General features: G+C 38.0%; 2 protein-coding genes across 2 annotated transcripts; one reads left to right on the top strand and one right to left on the bottom strand.

The window, feature by feature from the left end:
• Positions 1 to 6384: 6384 nt before the first annotated feature.
• cryba4 (crystallin, beta A4) lies at positions 6385 to 8718 on the bottom strand. Its single transcript, XM_026943921.3, has 6 exons — positions 8620 to 8718; positions 8078 to 8121; positions 7803 to 7921; positions 7096 to 7237; positions 6797 to 6939; positions 6385 to 6628 (listed from the first exon to the last, which is right to left on the bottom strand). Exons 2-6 carry the CDS (start codon positions 8114 to 8116, stop codon positions 6481 to 6483), a joined length of 591 nt encoding a protein of 196 aa, XP_026799722.1. The 5' UTR covers positions 8117 to 8121; positions 8620 to 8718; the 3' UTR covers positions 6385 to 6480.
• Positions 8719 to 12081: 3363 nt separating this feature from the next.
• On the top strand, positions 12082 to 15819 carry crybb1 (crystallin, beta B1). The gene is made up of 6 exons (XM_026943880.2): positions 12082 to 12163; positions 12412 to 12552; positions 12773 to 12891; positions 13127 to 13259; positions 13981 to 14123; positions 15499 to 15819. The coding sequence occupies exons 2-6, from the start codon at positions 12433 to 12435 to the stop codon at positions 15674 to 15676; spliced, it is 693 nt and encodes a 230-aa protein (XP_026799681.1). The 5' UTR covers positions 12082 to 12163; positions 12412 to 12432; the 3' UTR covers positions 15677 to 15819.
• The last annotated feature ends 4 nt before the right edge of the window (positions 15820 to 15823 follow it).

Here is a 15823-nt window from a genome sequence, read left to right as displayed (position 1 = left end):
TGTGACAATTTGCATTGTTACTTTTGGAAACTAGTCCTAGGAATTTTGGCCTATCTTTAAAAAAAAATTGTCAAACTATTCAGAATAATGTGAATGTCTCATTAATTATCAAGAAATGCTGCCATTTATAAACAATATGACTGTCATATGCCAATCAATTAAATAAAAAAAATCAGAAAAGCCTGAAAGATATACAGGAAACCATTCTGAGGTCATATGCAAAGTTTGGGGCGTGGTCATATATAAGGGGGGTGGGGTTAAGTTCAAATAATTGTTTCTCAGGAAGCATAAGTCTTACTGAGCTGAAATTTGGTAGATTGCATATCTGGGATAATCTGTAAGTGGACCTTTGATAATGACTTTGTTACTGATTACTAAAAAAACATAGCCACCATCAGCCAATCAGGTTTCAGCAGGCATTTAACAGGGTTAAAACTGACCTATTGTCATGAAAATTGAATGGTAGGATCGGGCAGGGAACAACTACTATCTGATGCAATCTTTATCAAATTGGCCACTGGGGGAATTGGTGTTTGTGCACACAAAAACAAGCATATCTCTTGGAAAATAAGCTGTACCATACAAATTCTTTTTTAGATTGTTTCGTTTGCTCAAAATAAAAAAAAAGAATTGCCTTTAGACCATTTAGCTCTGTCTACATAAATTTGTGATAATTTGCATAATATGCAAATACTAATTTTCTTCACAATCTTGATGTCAAAATACTCAGTTGAATGTGAACCTCAATCATTATCAATAACATGTTGACATTTGTAAACAATCTGGCTGCCATACAACAATAAATTCTAAGGAGGTGTAGACTAATTTACACAAAAAGCTTACGAATGCTTGTATGGTTTCACACAAAACTGAAAGGTATGTACAGGGCTAGTAAGACATGCAATTTACTCTAATTGGCCACTGGGGTGGTGTTTATGGATTTTCACACAAAAAGAAGCATATCTCTGGAAAAAATAAAGTCCATCGTGCATTTTATATTTCCTCATTATCCTTTGGCTGAACATTTGCTTTTTTGGACCATTTAGCCACACCCACTCAAATTTATGAAACTTTGCATAACATGCTAAATATATTTTTGCAAAATAGTCATAGGATATTTTTGGCCTCTGTTCCCAAAAACTGGTATCGAATTACTCATCAGATTTTAATATTCAATAATTATGATAAACATTTGCAAAGATTTGCAAACAACATGGCCTCCACATGACAATCCAATTGGGGCAGAGTTTTAATGTGTTAGAACTGATTTAGTAAAACAGTTCTAACTGAGGATTAGTTGTATGGATCTACACAAAACTTGAAAGGCACATTCAGGCCAGTGTTATGAGGAAGTGTGCAAAGTTTGGGTTATAGATGTGGACGGGGTGGAGTTAAGTTCAGATAGGTTTTTCTCAGGAACTGAAACTGTGATTGAGCTGAAATTTGTTGTGTTGAATTGTTCTGCTAATCTGTAACTGGATTTTAATTCCTATTGGGTTACAACAAAAACATGGTCAGCTTCAGTCAAATGGCTTTCAGCAACATTTCATATAATTTCAAATATTTCATACTTATTAAGCTTTGTGAGCAATCCTCACAAAACCTGATAATTACGCTAATTTATGGAATCTTTATTGTTCTATGTAACTTGGCAAGAACTGGCCACTGGTGATGATGTTTGCTGAAGGTACTTGAACCCTGATAATCTCCACTTTTGGCTATATTTAGGGGGCCAAGCACAACATGCTTGGAAGCCTATTGTTTTTGTTAGGATTTTTCTTTGTCTTCTCCTTATTATTAGTAGTAGTCTTGGAACTCTATTTTTTCTTAGGATTCTTCTTCTTCTTCTTCATCTCCTACAGTAAACAGATATGAAACTTGGTCAGTAAGTAGTACTCCCTACTGCTGCTAGAACAAGAGAGATGAGCCCAATCAGCCTAATGGTGGCGCTAAACGAAGTGTTTCACGTTTTGGCTCATATCTTGAATACCGTCATTCCTGCAGTGAAAATTCCTTTTGCCACTAATTCCATAGGTTGTCTCGAACAAAAATGCTTCAAGAACTAGATCTGCCATTTGGTGTCAAACTACTCAGCAGAGTGTGAACCCTGATGATCACATTTGTAAACAATATGGTCACCACATGTCAATCAAATCTAACAAGACAGAGCATAATTTACTCAAAGAGGTGTAAGTTTACAAGGCTTGTGTGCATCCAGTTGAAACATGAAAGGCCTATACAGGAAAAGATTCTGAGATCATGTGCTTTGGTAGGGGTGTGGGCATGTATGAGGCAGGGCTAAAGTCAGATAACTCAGATAACTATATCTTCACAACTATAGGGAATAGAGTAAAACTTGTAGCCAATTACTTTCGGCTGATATAGGTTTCTGCAATCTTTCATTTTCTAAAAAAAAAAAAAAAAAAAAAAAAAAAAAAAAAGTTATTTTTCAAACTATTCCTAGGCTGTTCATCTGATCAGCATAAAATATGAAATCATCATCTATCAGCTAGAGAGTTTGCTGACAAAAACATACTAAAACAATTTTGATTGATCAAACCACTTGGCTGCTACAAGTCAATGACTTTTAGGCCATTGCATGTATGTATTAAATGAGCTGTATCTTCTGAAGGCAATGTTAAATTTCTATGCACTTTACAGCATATTGTCAGTAGGAGACTCTCTCACTACCCCTCAAATTTAATAACAATTGGCCCATAGGGAGCACTATAACAAGAAAATGCATATATCTCATCAACCATTTGACATAGGAAGATGAAATTTGCTCTGTTTTTTATTGGTCAAAATATTATATATATATATATATTTATATATACATATATATATATATATATATATATATATATATATATATATATATATATATATATATTTATAAAAATAATTTTTCAAAAATAATTTTTCTAACTAATACATTTGGGGAAGAAATATATATTCAGAAAATAGCAGATTTTTGGACCCTGGTGTGTGTGCGTGTGTGTGTGTGTATTCACCACCAGGAAAGGAGAGAGTTTATGGGACATGTTTGTTTTTAGCAGGACAAAATTTGAGGTTAACACCCATGGTTTACACACCCCTGACATTAAATAAAAAGCTATGTTTTTTGTATGTATAACAATTTACACCGATCATCCTGTTCAAAAGTTTACATCCCCTTTAATCTTGTAGTGTGTTGCCTTCTTGAGCATCAGTGAATGTTTGCACCTTGTGTAATAGTTGTGTACGAGTCCTTCAGTTCTCCTCAGTGTGAAAAGATGGATCTCGACATCATATAGCCACTGCTGGAAAGGGGTCAAATATGCAGAAGATGCTGGAAAAGCAAAGAATGTGCAGGACCTGGAGGATTTCTCTGAAGAACAGTGGGCAGTATAACTGCTCAGGACAAACAAACAGTTGGGTAAAGTAGTATCTGACTGAGTAGGTCATTGAATAGGTTACAGGAATTTTTAATTCTGTAATTGAATAATGTATCTTGATTTTTTGTGCATGTCAGCAGAAAGTTCCACCTATAAGAGCACTCAGAGGGCCCATCCCTCAAATAAACAATTATTAAAGAATCTGCTTGTACGTCTCAGCAGTGAGGTACAGCAGTCATTCATTTTGATCCAATCAGTAAACCTGTAGGGAACCTCTTCCGTGCTTCATTGTTGTCTGCAGACACTCATCTATGTAGCGCTTTCTAGCCCCTTGATGGAAACCCTTTTGTTAGACCCAAAAATTTCAAATTTTGACTCATCACTCCCGAGCACCTGCTGCCATTACTCACATCACAGTGCTTGTGCTTTTGTGCATAGGTGAGATGCTTTGCTTTATTTCCACCTCAGAATGGCAATAGCTTTTTGGTCACAACTCTTCCATGAAGACCATTTCTGACAAGACTTCTCCAGACTATAAATTGCTGGACCAGGCTTTCAGTGGTTTCTGCCAGTTCTGAGCTGATGTTTGTACTGGACCTCTTTTGATTTTAAGGGGACTTAGCTTGATGTATGCCTTATCTGCTGCAGTCAGTTTCTGAGACTGACCACTGCATTTCTGCTTTTTAACCCTGTCTGCTTGTTTGAGCTTCTGCAGAAGAGCTTGCAAACAGGTGTCTGCTGAAAATTTCTACTTGGGAAAGACATTCTCGTCCAGGAGGACCACCTTATGTCTTTTTGCTATATTCACTCTTGCCATAACATAAGATTTGAACATTTAAATGTTAAACTATTGCATCTATAACAACCTCACTTTTTTTTTTTTAGCATGGTTGTCCCTTACCCAGTATTATTCCCTCCACAAAGCAGCATGGAAATTAACTTAATTATTTACATGTGTCATATATAAACAAATTGCAAGCATAAGTCTTTATCAAAATGTCTTTAAGACAATTCAGGCTTTTATTCATCAAATGAGCTGTAAAATGAACAGAAAATATAGTCAATACATTGACAAGGTTAGAAATATGATTTTTTTTTTTTCTTGAAATAAGAATTTTGTCCTTCAAATTTTCAAAATCACTTTGGCATTCTAGCTGTCAGTTTGTTGAAGTCATCTGAGAAAATTTCACCCCATGCTTTTTGAAGCACCTCCCAAAAGTTGGATTGGCTTGATGGGCACTTTTTATGAATCATTTAGTCAAGCTGCTCCCACATAGCTCAACAGGTTTGAGATCTGGTGACTGCACAGGCCAGTCCATTACAGATAGAATACCAGCTGACTGCTTCTTCTCTAAATAGTTCTTGTATAGTTTGGAGATGTGCTTTCAGTCATTGTCTTGTTGCAGGAGAAAATTGGCTCCAATCAAGTGCTGTCCACAGGGTATGGCATGGCGTTGCACAATGGAGTGATAGCATTCCTTGTTCAAGATCTCTTTTATCATGTATAGCAAAGCACCACCAGACCATCAGACTTCCTCCACCATGCTTGAAATATGGTGTCAAACACTCCTCCAGCATCTTTTCCTTTGTCTGTGTCTCACAAATGTTCTTCTTTGTGTTCCAAACACATCAAACTTACATTCGTCTGTCCATAACACTTTTTTCCAATCTTCCTCTGTCTGATGTCTGTGTTCTTTGGCCCATCTTAATCTCTTCCTTTTATTAGTCAGTCTCAGATATGGCTTTTTTTTTTTTTTTGCAACTCTGACTAGAAGGCCAGCATCCTGGAGGTGCCCCTTGACACCTCTTGACTGTTGGGTACCATTCAATGAAGCTGGCAGTTGAGGACCTGTGAGATATCTGTTTCTCAAACTAGAGACTCTGATGTACTTGTCCTTTTGCTCAGTTGTGCACTGGTCTCTCCCACCCTTTCTATCCCGGTTAGAGCCAGTTTGTGCTGTTCTTTTTTTTTTTAGAGAGTAATACACAGTGTTGTATGAAATCTTCAGTTTCTTGGCAATATGCTGCATGGAATAGCTTTCCTTTCTTAGAACAAGAATAGACTGATGAGTTTCAGAAGAGAGTTGTTTTTTCTGGCCATTTTAAGTCTGTAATCGAACGCATAAATGCTGAAGCTTCAAATACTCAAGAAGCCTGAAGAAGGCCACTTTTATTGCTTCTTTAATCAGCACAATGGATTTCAGCCATGCTAACATAATTGCAAAAGTGTTTTCTAATGAATGTTAGCTAATCAGCCTTTTAACATGATAAACCTGGATTAGCTATCACAATGTGCTATTGGAACACTGAATTGATGGTTGCTGAAAATAGCCCTCTTTATGCCTATGTAGATATTCCATTAAAAATAATCAGTTTCCAGCTATAATGGTCATTTACATTATAATTTAATGTAATTTAATTAATTTTAAATTAAATTAATTTAATGTTATTTTAATTGAAAAATGTGTGTTTACGTGTATATATATATATATATATATATATATATATATATATATATATATATATATATATATATATATATATATATAATGTATGTAACAGTTAATGAAGTGTCTTGTATTAATATACACATTAACAATGTAGCTTTAGTTTATGGCTTGCTAATGTATATGCATGGTAACAGCTTAATACATTGGTTTAGTTGTTTTCATTAATAAAATTAGCTAGCTATATTTAGGATAGTCATTCTTGATCTTGATTTACAAGTTAGCTAAGTAGCTGCTATGCACCAATTGCCAATGGCTAGTGTGGCTGTGGTTTTAGTCTATTACAACTAAGTTCTAACTTAATTAGTTGTTAGATCTAGCTTGATAATGCTTTTTGCTTGACAATGGTTCTTCATTATATTAGTATTTTATTTAGGTTATAAGTAACTAATACCTTGAAATCCAAGTTTAAAACATTTCTGTATGTGAGGACAACATGTCTGCAGTGTTATCTGTTGTGATACATTTGAGCACTTGACAGAAAACAGTAGTCTGGGGTCTGTAGTCTGAGCTGTAAGAAAGACATTTTATTTCAGCACAGATCAATAGGGAGGTTTTTTTTTTTTTGTGGCGTAAGTTGGCAGAGAATTGTCAGGTTACTGCTGGATGCGGCGGATGGACTGGATCTGAGGAGTCTGACAGTGGGACCCAAACTCCCTGAAATGTTTGTACTCGCCTGCATGGCGGTCACACTCCATGATGTACTGATATCCACGGTAGCCAGGGTACTGGTAACACACAAACCTATCACATGAAAATAAAAAGCAAAGTCAAAATTGCAAATAAAACTGAAATTAAAAACATAAACATTACATGAAACATATTAGCAACTACACATAGAAATCTGTAAACCTGTATTAGTTAACAAATAATGAGAATACAAAGTATTTTAGAAGACGAAGTGATGCTTACGCTCCAGAGTGGATGCGCATGGAGCCTACTTCATTGTGGCACCAGCCCATTGCCTGCAATGAGGGGTAGTCATCATTTAGCTCCCCCTTGCGGCCCAGGTAGTTCTCCCTCTCATAGATTGTCATCCTGCTCTCCCTGTGGTTCTGTAAGAATTAATTGGAAAGAATACATATTTATGATGGGCCTTCTACCGTGATTCAAGAGATTCCAGTTTGTTTCTCAAGTCACATTTGTTTCATTGCCTGAGATTGAATTTGAGAGGATTGCAATGCTAGAGTGTAGAAGCTTTGAAAACTTACAGTGCAAGAGACTGGCCTGAAGGAGGTCATCCTCTCAATATGGTAAGCGTTGCTTCCTCCAAAGGCATCACATTGGGGGTACTCACCACGCTCAAGAATAAACTGCTGGCCCTGAAAAGAGGGGTGCTCGTAGCCCACCCACCTATGGAGGGTTATGCAAAGTAAGCACTAGACCAGTAGTTGAGGGCAGTGGTTAAATAGCAAAATAATTTGAAGTTGGATGATGGGTTTAAACAATAGGTGACCCACCAGTCTTACCCTTACACAAAATCTAGCTATATTTGAAAGAAATAAAAATCTATAAATCAGTTAGCCAGCCATCTAGCCACCCCATGAAATAGCTTAAATAATTATAAACTCAACTTTCCTTTTTTATTAACTTAGGTTTTATAAGGTGGAATATTTTGATCATTTGTTAAACCTGGCAGATATCATCTCCTTACCACCTCCTTGCTGAGAGCCAACAGTATTTGAAGACTAGATAATGGATATGATACAATACTTTTTTTTTTCGAACATAGATGTATTTGAAAACACATTATCTGATTTGAATACATATTCTCATAATCTAGCCCCAGAGGATTATGGCTGGAATAATCATATTTATTTTATATAATTTTTTTTTAATAAATGTAATTTAGCAGTCCTCCCAACAATAACTAAACGAGTAACACAATCTCCTGTGACCGGATAACTTGTGCACTTACGCTCCACTTTCTACCCTCAGAGAGCGGACACTCTCAAAGCCAAAATCCATAACATTCCAACACTCAGAGGTGAACTCATGATGGCGACCCTGGAAGCACTCCTCATCATATACAATTATCTAAAAGACAGAGGTTAGGCACTTTTAAAAAAAGATATGCATTTTGGCCATGGCTAATCAAGTATGAACGTAAACATTCCTATGAATAAAGATAAAGAATTTGCATAGTTTTTGCAGAAGAAACTTAAAATATCTACGAGACATCGATAAGCATACCTTCCAGTGGCCAGAAAACTTAGTACAATGATGATTCATCTTGCCTGTAGCAAAAAGACATGCAATTTAATGGAACGAATTATAATAAATTGGGACATATAAAGTAAAACATGCCAAGAAACACACAGATTTAAATGGTTCAATAGCAACACCAACGTGTTTACAGCAATGTAACTCCCTTATCTGACGTAAATGCTAATATGAACTTGCAAGTGGCTAACCAAATAAATTAGGCCACGAGTCATCAAATACATAGCCAGTCATCTTATTTACCACATCAAATTTATAAAAGCATACTTTTTGGTCATAAAACCTAGCAGAATTGTTCAAAAGCAAGCTATTTAAAGAGATGAACAAGAATTACATACAAGGCTGAAGGCACTATGGTGATACATTTTGGTGTTGGAGTCTGAAAGCCCTGCATGCTCACTGCTTACTCCAACCTTGCCTAACCTTTAGCACTTGGTGTGAACGAGGGTGAGGACAGAGACTTAGACGAGTAGTGGGGAGGAGAGCTGAGGGGAGAGCGGAAAGGAACTCACCTCGCGTCAATTAAGGTCAGGAAGTCCTGATGAGAGAGTGAACCCTGGCACACACCACCATCCTTTTAAAGCCTCCCCTGGCAAAGGGCCGAGCCAAAAGCCCCAACTCAGCACCCATGGGCTGGGCTGCCATTGTGCTGCTAACAAAGGCTAGGATAAATCTAGAGTGGCAGAAGTGCAAATGCTACATTATGTCTGGAGGCTCCATGGATAGGGAGGTGAAAGTGTAGTGTTCTCACTTGTCTTCTTTGCTCTGCAGCCAGCACTACAATGGCCACATTGTGAGTGTTCTTACTGTATTAATGTCCATACTGTGGAAATAAAAAAGTCTGAGTGATGGGAGGCCACTGTAAGGCTTTTATAATGTAATGCATACTTCATGCCTCATTACATAGATATCAAGCCATTTTTCCTTTTCAGACAAGAAGAGTAGTACTTAATGTTTATGTTTAATGTTCAGCATGATGAAAATGACAATAAGTTCTCATTTATTGTCATGTTCAAAGCAATCAACACTAGCACACATGAATGACTCTTTGGGATTATTCTGGTACCAAAACAGACATAATACAACAAAGAGCTTGATAACTTTTTACAACCAGGGCACAGCATATCTCAACGCTGTACAAGTCAGTGAAAGCTTAATATCAACAAATTTTGCCTGCCAACTTACTGTATATATTGGTCATAGCCCTAAATATCATCTATATAGAGTAGATGGACCTAAGGATGAGGCGTAATGATATATAATGTAGGAGTCTAAAAAATTGGTCAAATATGACCAGATTGCTCTGACTTTGAATATATATTTTTTTTAATATTTAAAACTACATTGTGACTTGAATGACCAAGTCAGAGAATATTTTTTCTGTAATGAAACAATGCTTCTTTTTCCTTTCCTTTCCTTTTTTAAGCTGTAGCTTTAGAAATTAGAAGTTCATACATGTCGTAGAAGTTACAGGGGTAGACCTTAGGCAGTTCATAGTTCATACAATGATTTTACCTTAAAATGATAAATAATATTAGTTATTGAACAGGTATTGCCAGCCTACCTGAGACATTTGTATGTTTGTAAGTGATGATTTTCTTATTGACATAGGTAAATAGCTTCAGCAATAACTAGTAGCTCTATCGATTGTGTACTTTGTGTATCTAATTCTTATAAACTCTGTATGTTATCTGTATGTTCTGATAATAAATGTGAATTTTGAAACTGTCGTCCCCATCATTCTCTGACTATTCATTCATTCACGGATACTCGCTATTTAAATACTTTTGTATATACACTGAGCACTTTATTAAGAACATCTGTACACCTACTCATTGCAGTGCAATGCATAAAGTCATGCAGATATGGGCCAGCAGCTTCAGGTAAAAATGTGAAGGAAAAATGTGATATATACACACACACACACACATACATATATATACACAGAAGGAGTGTGATGCTCTGGGAAGTGTTCTGCTGGGAAATATTGGATTCTGGCATTCATGAGGATGTTACTTTGACACATACCACCTACCTATATAAGGTTCAATACCATACAAAACACATGTTTACAGCAAAGTAACTTCCTCATCTGATGTAAATGCTAGTATAAACTTGGTCGATGTGAAAATAATGTTATGAAAATAATGGGGAAAAATATGATATATATACATCAATCAGCCATAACATTAAAACCACTGACAAGATTATCTCGTTACAAAGGCATCTGCCAAGGGGTGGGATATATTAGGCAGGAAGTGAACAGTCAGTTCCTGATGTTGATGTGTTGGAAGCAGGAAAAATGGGCAAACGTAAGGATCTGAGTGACGTTGACAAGGGCCAAATTATGATGGCTAGACAACTGGGTCAGAGCATCTCCAAAATGGCAGGTCTTTTTGGGTGTTTCCGGTATGCAGTGGTTATTACCTACCAAAAGTGGTACAAGGAAGGACAACTGGTGAACTGACAGCTACTGTTGCACAAATTGCTGAAATAGTTAATGCTAGCTATGATAGAAACACATGTCAGAACACACAGTGCATTGCGGCTTGCTGCGTATGGGGCTGCGTAGCCGCAGACTGGTCAGAGTGTCAGAGTGTAAGAGGCAAGCCAGCAAAGGCAGTGTGATGCTCTGGGCAATGTTCTGCTGGGAAACCTTGGGTCCTGGCATTCATGTGGATGTTACTTTGACACATACCACCTACCTAAACATTGTTGCAGACCAAGTACACTCCTTCATGGCAACGGTATTCCCTAATGGCAGTGGCCTCTTTCAGCAGGATAATGTGCTGTGCCACACTGCAAAATTGTTCAGGAATTGTTTGAGGAACACGACAAAGAGTTCAAGGTGTTGATTTGGCCTCCAAATTCCCCAGATCTGAATCCGTTTGAGCATCTTTGGGATGTGCTGGACAAACAAATCCGGTCCATGGAGGCCCCACCTCACAACTTACAGGACTCAAAGGATCTGCTGCTAACGCCAATTGGTACCAGATACCACAGCACACCTTCAGAGGTCTTGTGGAGTCCATGCCATGATGTGTCAGAGCTGTTTTGGTGGCACAAGTGGGACCTTTATGCGAGTGTATGTGTGTGTACATATATATATATATATATACACACACACACACACACACACACACACACACACATATATATATATATATATATATATATATATATGTGTGTGTGTGTGTGTGTGTGTGTGTATGTATTTTTGCATAGTATGTGATTGTATGTTAGCTAGCAATATCATTTCTAGTTCAGCATATTAATTTTTTTTTCATTGTTATATTTGTTATATTCAGTAATATTTTCCTTCTACACAATGTACATATTTAATATTTAATACAAATATTTTATTAAATATCAACATATTTAATGTAAAAAAGTTTAAAGTAAAAACAAAAGTCCTGCTTATTTAGTCTCTAACTGTGTGAAGTGACTGACTTTTCTAAGGTGTTTCAAGGTGTAAAGCTAAACAAAATAGTAACTACAATGTGATTAAAAATCCCTCCCCAGTATTTCCCTGAAACCTTGTGTGTGTGTGTGTTTTATCCACATAAATGACTAAATTCATCTATTTGAACCTTTTACTTGTTCTGTTCAGTGCTGAGTAAATTAGAGTGAGATGGGCAATTGGTTTGTATAGGGTAACACTTCTATGAAATTAAAATACTTCTAAACACATCACTGGTTCTGGCAAAGTAAAATTCAAGAGGACACAGGTGGAGAATTAGCATGACCTGACCTTTATCCTATACATTCCTCACATCCAAATGCAGTCTATGCCATGCAGCACCATTACAAAGAGCAAAGTGACACTGTCAGGGTTTTCCATTGACACTAAAGTGCGTACAGACAATAAGGGAGAGCTTTTCTGGCCAATGGGATAACCTCATGGCTTTAGAACTAAGAAACTCTGATGACAGGGGTGTTTCTATTATAAGCCAAACCCCTCCATGCTCCCCTTGCCAGGGTATAAAAGGTAGGGTATTGGATGGAGTGAGCAGCACGGGCCAGCCTACACCAAACGGTACAGCTGTACTCAAGCAGGTAAGAGGCCAATAATCGCAAACACATACAAAATGGATGCATAAGTATCTATGGTATTTATGGAGTTAAGTCTATCATTTGAAATACTGTATAAATCCAAAAACCTATCCAGACTCATTCCAACCAGTCAAAGTTCACCAGGTCCTCACATGGATTCACCATCCTTCATTATGACGACCCACTATGGATGTTTGGAATATGTCCCTAAAGTCCCATGACATTTTCTGCCCTTCCGCTCTTTCCCACAGACTCTCTTGAACCCCATCAACATGTCTCAGACTAAGTCCGCTTCCAGCCAGGGCACTGATGCCAAGGATAAGGGAGCCCCTGCCCCTCCTGCATCTAGCAAGGCCACCAAGACTGGAGAGGCCGGAATGGGCAACTACAGAGTAAGTTTTTTTACTCCTCCAAACAAAACTTTACAGAGAATTATTTAATGGCACTTAGGAAATAACGACATTGTATAACACAAAAGTACTCATCTAAAAGAAACTCATAACAATAATCAGATTGTCCAGATTTACTTTGGTTTTGTATGTTTTACACATCTGCAGATGATAGAAAATCCTTCTGAAATACTTAGACTTACACTTACACTTTCTCTTCCAGATGATGCTGTTTGACCAGGAGAATTTCCAGGGCAGAATGATGGAGATCAACAATGAGTGCATGAACATTTGTGACCATGGAATTGATAGAGTACGCAGTATCATTGTAGAGTGTGGCCCGTAAGTTTCTCACTAAAAAACTGTGTATAAAACATGTATATTACTATTGTATTAAAACATAAAGTGGTTATAGCAAAAGGAATACAGATAGGTAATGATAGCAAATAGACTTGCAATTCCTCCTCTTATACGTGTACTTATACTGTTCTTCTTCCTCTCTTTATTCTTGATCTTGATCACCTGACTGTTCTGCGAATCTTCTGCGAATCTTCTGCTTTTCTCTCTGTCTGTTTAGCTTTGTTGCCTTTGAGCAGACTAACTTCCGTGGGGAGATGTTTATCCTGGAGAAGGGTGAGTATCCTCGCTGGGACACCTGGTCCAACAGCTACCGCAGTGACTGTATCATGTCATTCCGGCCCATACGCATGGTAAGTACAAAAGCTTTCTCAGCATGACAGATCAGAAAATACTCTATATGGCCAAAAGTATGTAGATAACTGACCATCACACTTATATGAGCTTGTTAGACATCTCATTCCAAAACCATGGGCATTAATATGCAGTTGTGGCTATAACAGCCTCCACTCCTCTGGGAAGGCTTTCTACAAGATTTTGGAGTGTGTCTGTTGGAATTTGTGCCCATTCAGTCAAAAGAGCATTTGTGAGGTCAGGCACTGATGTTGGGTGAGATGGCTTGGCTCGCAATCATTGTTCCAGTTAATCCCACACATGTTCAGAGGGGTTAAATTCAGGGCTCTGTGCATGGCACTCGAGTTCCTCCATACCAATTTCGTCAAACAGGTCTTTATGGACCTTGCGTTGTGCACAGGGGCACAGTCATGCTGGAACAAGAAGGGGCCTTCCCTCTCAAAATTTTCAAAATTTCACAATCTAACTTGTGGCAAAGGTAGCATTCTATGACAGTGCAACGTTTAAAGTCATTGAGCTTTTCAGTATGGCCCACTCTACTGCCATTGTTTGTCTACGGAGATTGCATAGCTATGTGCTTGATTTTATGTACCTGTTAGCAGTGGGTTTGGCTAAACACCTGAACTCAAGAATTAGGAGGGTTGTCCACATACGTTTGCCCATATAGTGTATGTTTCTTTACATTTCAGAAATTTCTCCTCTTTTAACCCCACTACATAGGACCCCATGGAGCACAAGATCTGCCTGTACGAGCTGCCTGATTTCCAGGGCAACAAGATGGAGATCCACGAGGATGATGTCCCCACACTGTGGGCACATGGTTTCTGTGACCGAGTGGGCAGCGTGAGAGTTCCCGGTGGGGCGTGAGTGTTAAATCATTATTTATTCATCATTTAGCGTCAATAACCACTTTATCCTGGTCAGGGCAGTGGTGGATCCTGAGCCAAACCTAGCAACACTGGGCGAAAGGTGGAAGAATTCACCCAAAATGGGACGCCAGTCCAATGCAGGGCACCATGCACACACACATTCACACCTAGGAGCAATTTAGCATAGCCAATCCACCTACCTTCATGGTGTTTGACAGTGGGAGGATACCAGAGAACCTGAAGGAAAACCACACAAACATGGGAGGAACATAGGGAGAACATGTGAAACTCCACACAGAAAGTAACCCAAACTCAGCATCCAACCAGGGATCCTGAACCTGAGGGGCAGTAATGCTACCCAGTTTGACACCCTTCTGCCCCTGCATTAAATCAGTCTCTAGTAATTAATTCCTACTAATATCACAGTGTGGAATACCTACTCAGGAACTCAGTTTGGTCTCCTCAACTCTGAGTTCCTCCGAGTGGAGCAAGTGATGTCAAATCAACATGGCTGCACATAGCACCAGCAGGAAACAAGGTAGCACTTCTCTATATATATATACAAGCAATTGCTTTAGATCAGTTGACATATAGACATATTTGCTTGTTAAATCTGTAACATTGACTATAGAGATCACTGTTTTGAGGAGTTAAATATACATCAACACAGTTAGCTGGCTAGATTGTTGCTAACAAAAGAGGAACATGAAAGCATCCATGTTTTGCCCACTTTGTAGCTCAAATACATAGAGATTGAAAATTATGTCATTATAAGCGCCAATTTTCCACTTCTGAGCTAAGTAGAATGCAGCATTATTCCTTACTAATGCTGCATTCAACTTGACCCAAGAAAACCCCCTCAACTCAGAATTCCTACTCAGGGTGGTCTCCCCAACTCTGGGTTCTTCCTGGTTTATCAAGTAACATCAAATCAACATGGCTGTGCTCAGTATCAGCAGTAAACAAAGTAGCACTTCTTACATTTAATTGAGTTATGCTGTATATACAAGTATTTTCTATATATCAAGCATGGCTCGGATAGTAGTTCCACGTAATGAACAGATATAAAAAATGTACTTTTGTGCCCTGTCACAACCATCCAGGCATGAATTATTTTCATATAACAGCATGGTCTGTCATGTGTTATTCCTTACACAGAGAATCATTCCTATTTCTAAATTCTTAAACCAGACCATTGAAGTAACATTAATTATCCATTACAGTGAGATTTGTTACATTTTAAAGCATAGAAACAGTCACTATTGAATGCACAGCTCATAAATTATTTTTTGTCCTAAAATAATTCTTAAAAGTCTGTGACTCGAATGACTCGAATACTGACTCTCTTTCACTCTTTCCTTAATTCTAGTTGGGTGGGATACCAGTACCCAGGCTACAGAGGCTACCAGTATCTATTTGAGTGTGGAGACTACAGACACTATAATGAGTTTTGTGCCTTCCAGCCTCAGATTCAGTCTATTCGGCGTGTGAGGGACATGCAGTTTCACCAGCGTGGAAGCTTCACCCTGACTGCTGCTAAACACTGAACCAGGCCTTCTGTGGAGTAAAGCTTCTCATGCTTTTTAGCCCCTCTTCCTGTCCTTGCTCTGATTCTCAATTGACATTGATATAAATTGTACCAGACATCTGACTTCTTATGATGCAAATAATAAACATTTAGGAAAATCAACTTT

This window comes from Pangasianodon hypophthalmus, chromosome 17 (genome assembly GCF_027358585.1).
Source record: "Pangasianodon hypophthalmus isolate fPanHyp1 chromosome 17, fPanHyp1.pri, whole genome shotgun sequence".
In the NCBI taxonomy this organism is placed as follows: domain Eukaryota; kingdom Metazoa; phylum Chordata; class Actinopteri; order Siluriformes; family Pangasiidae; genus Pangasianodon; species Pangasianodon hypophthalmus.
The sequence above is the reverse complement of the archived record's forward strand: the minus strand, read 5'-3'. Positions and strand labels throughout refer to the sequence as shown.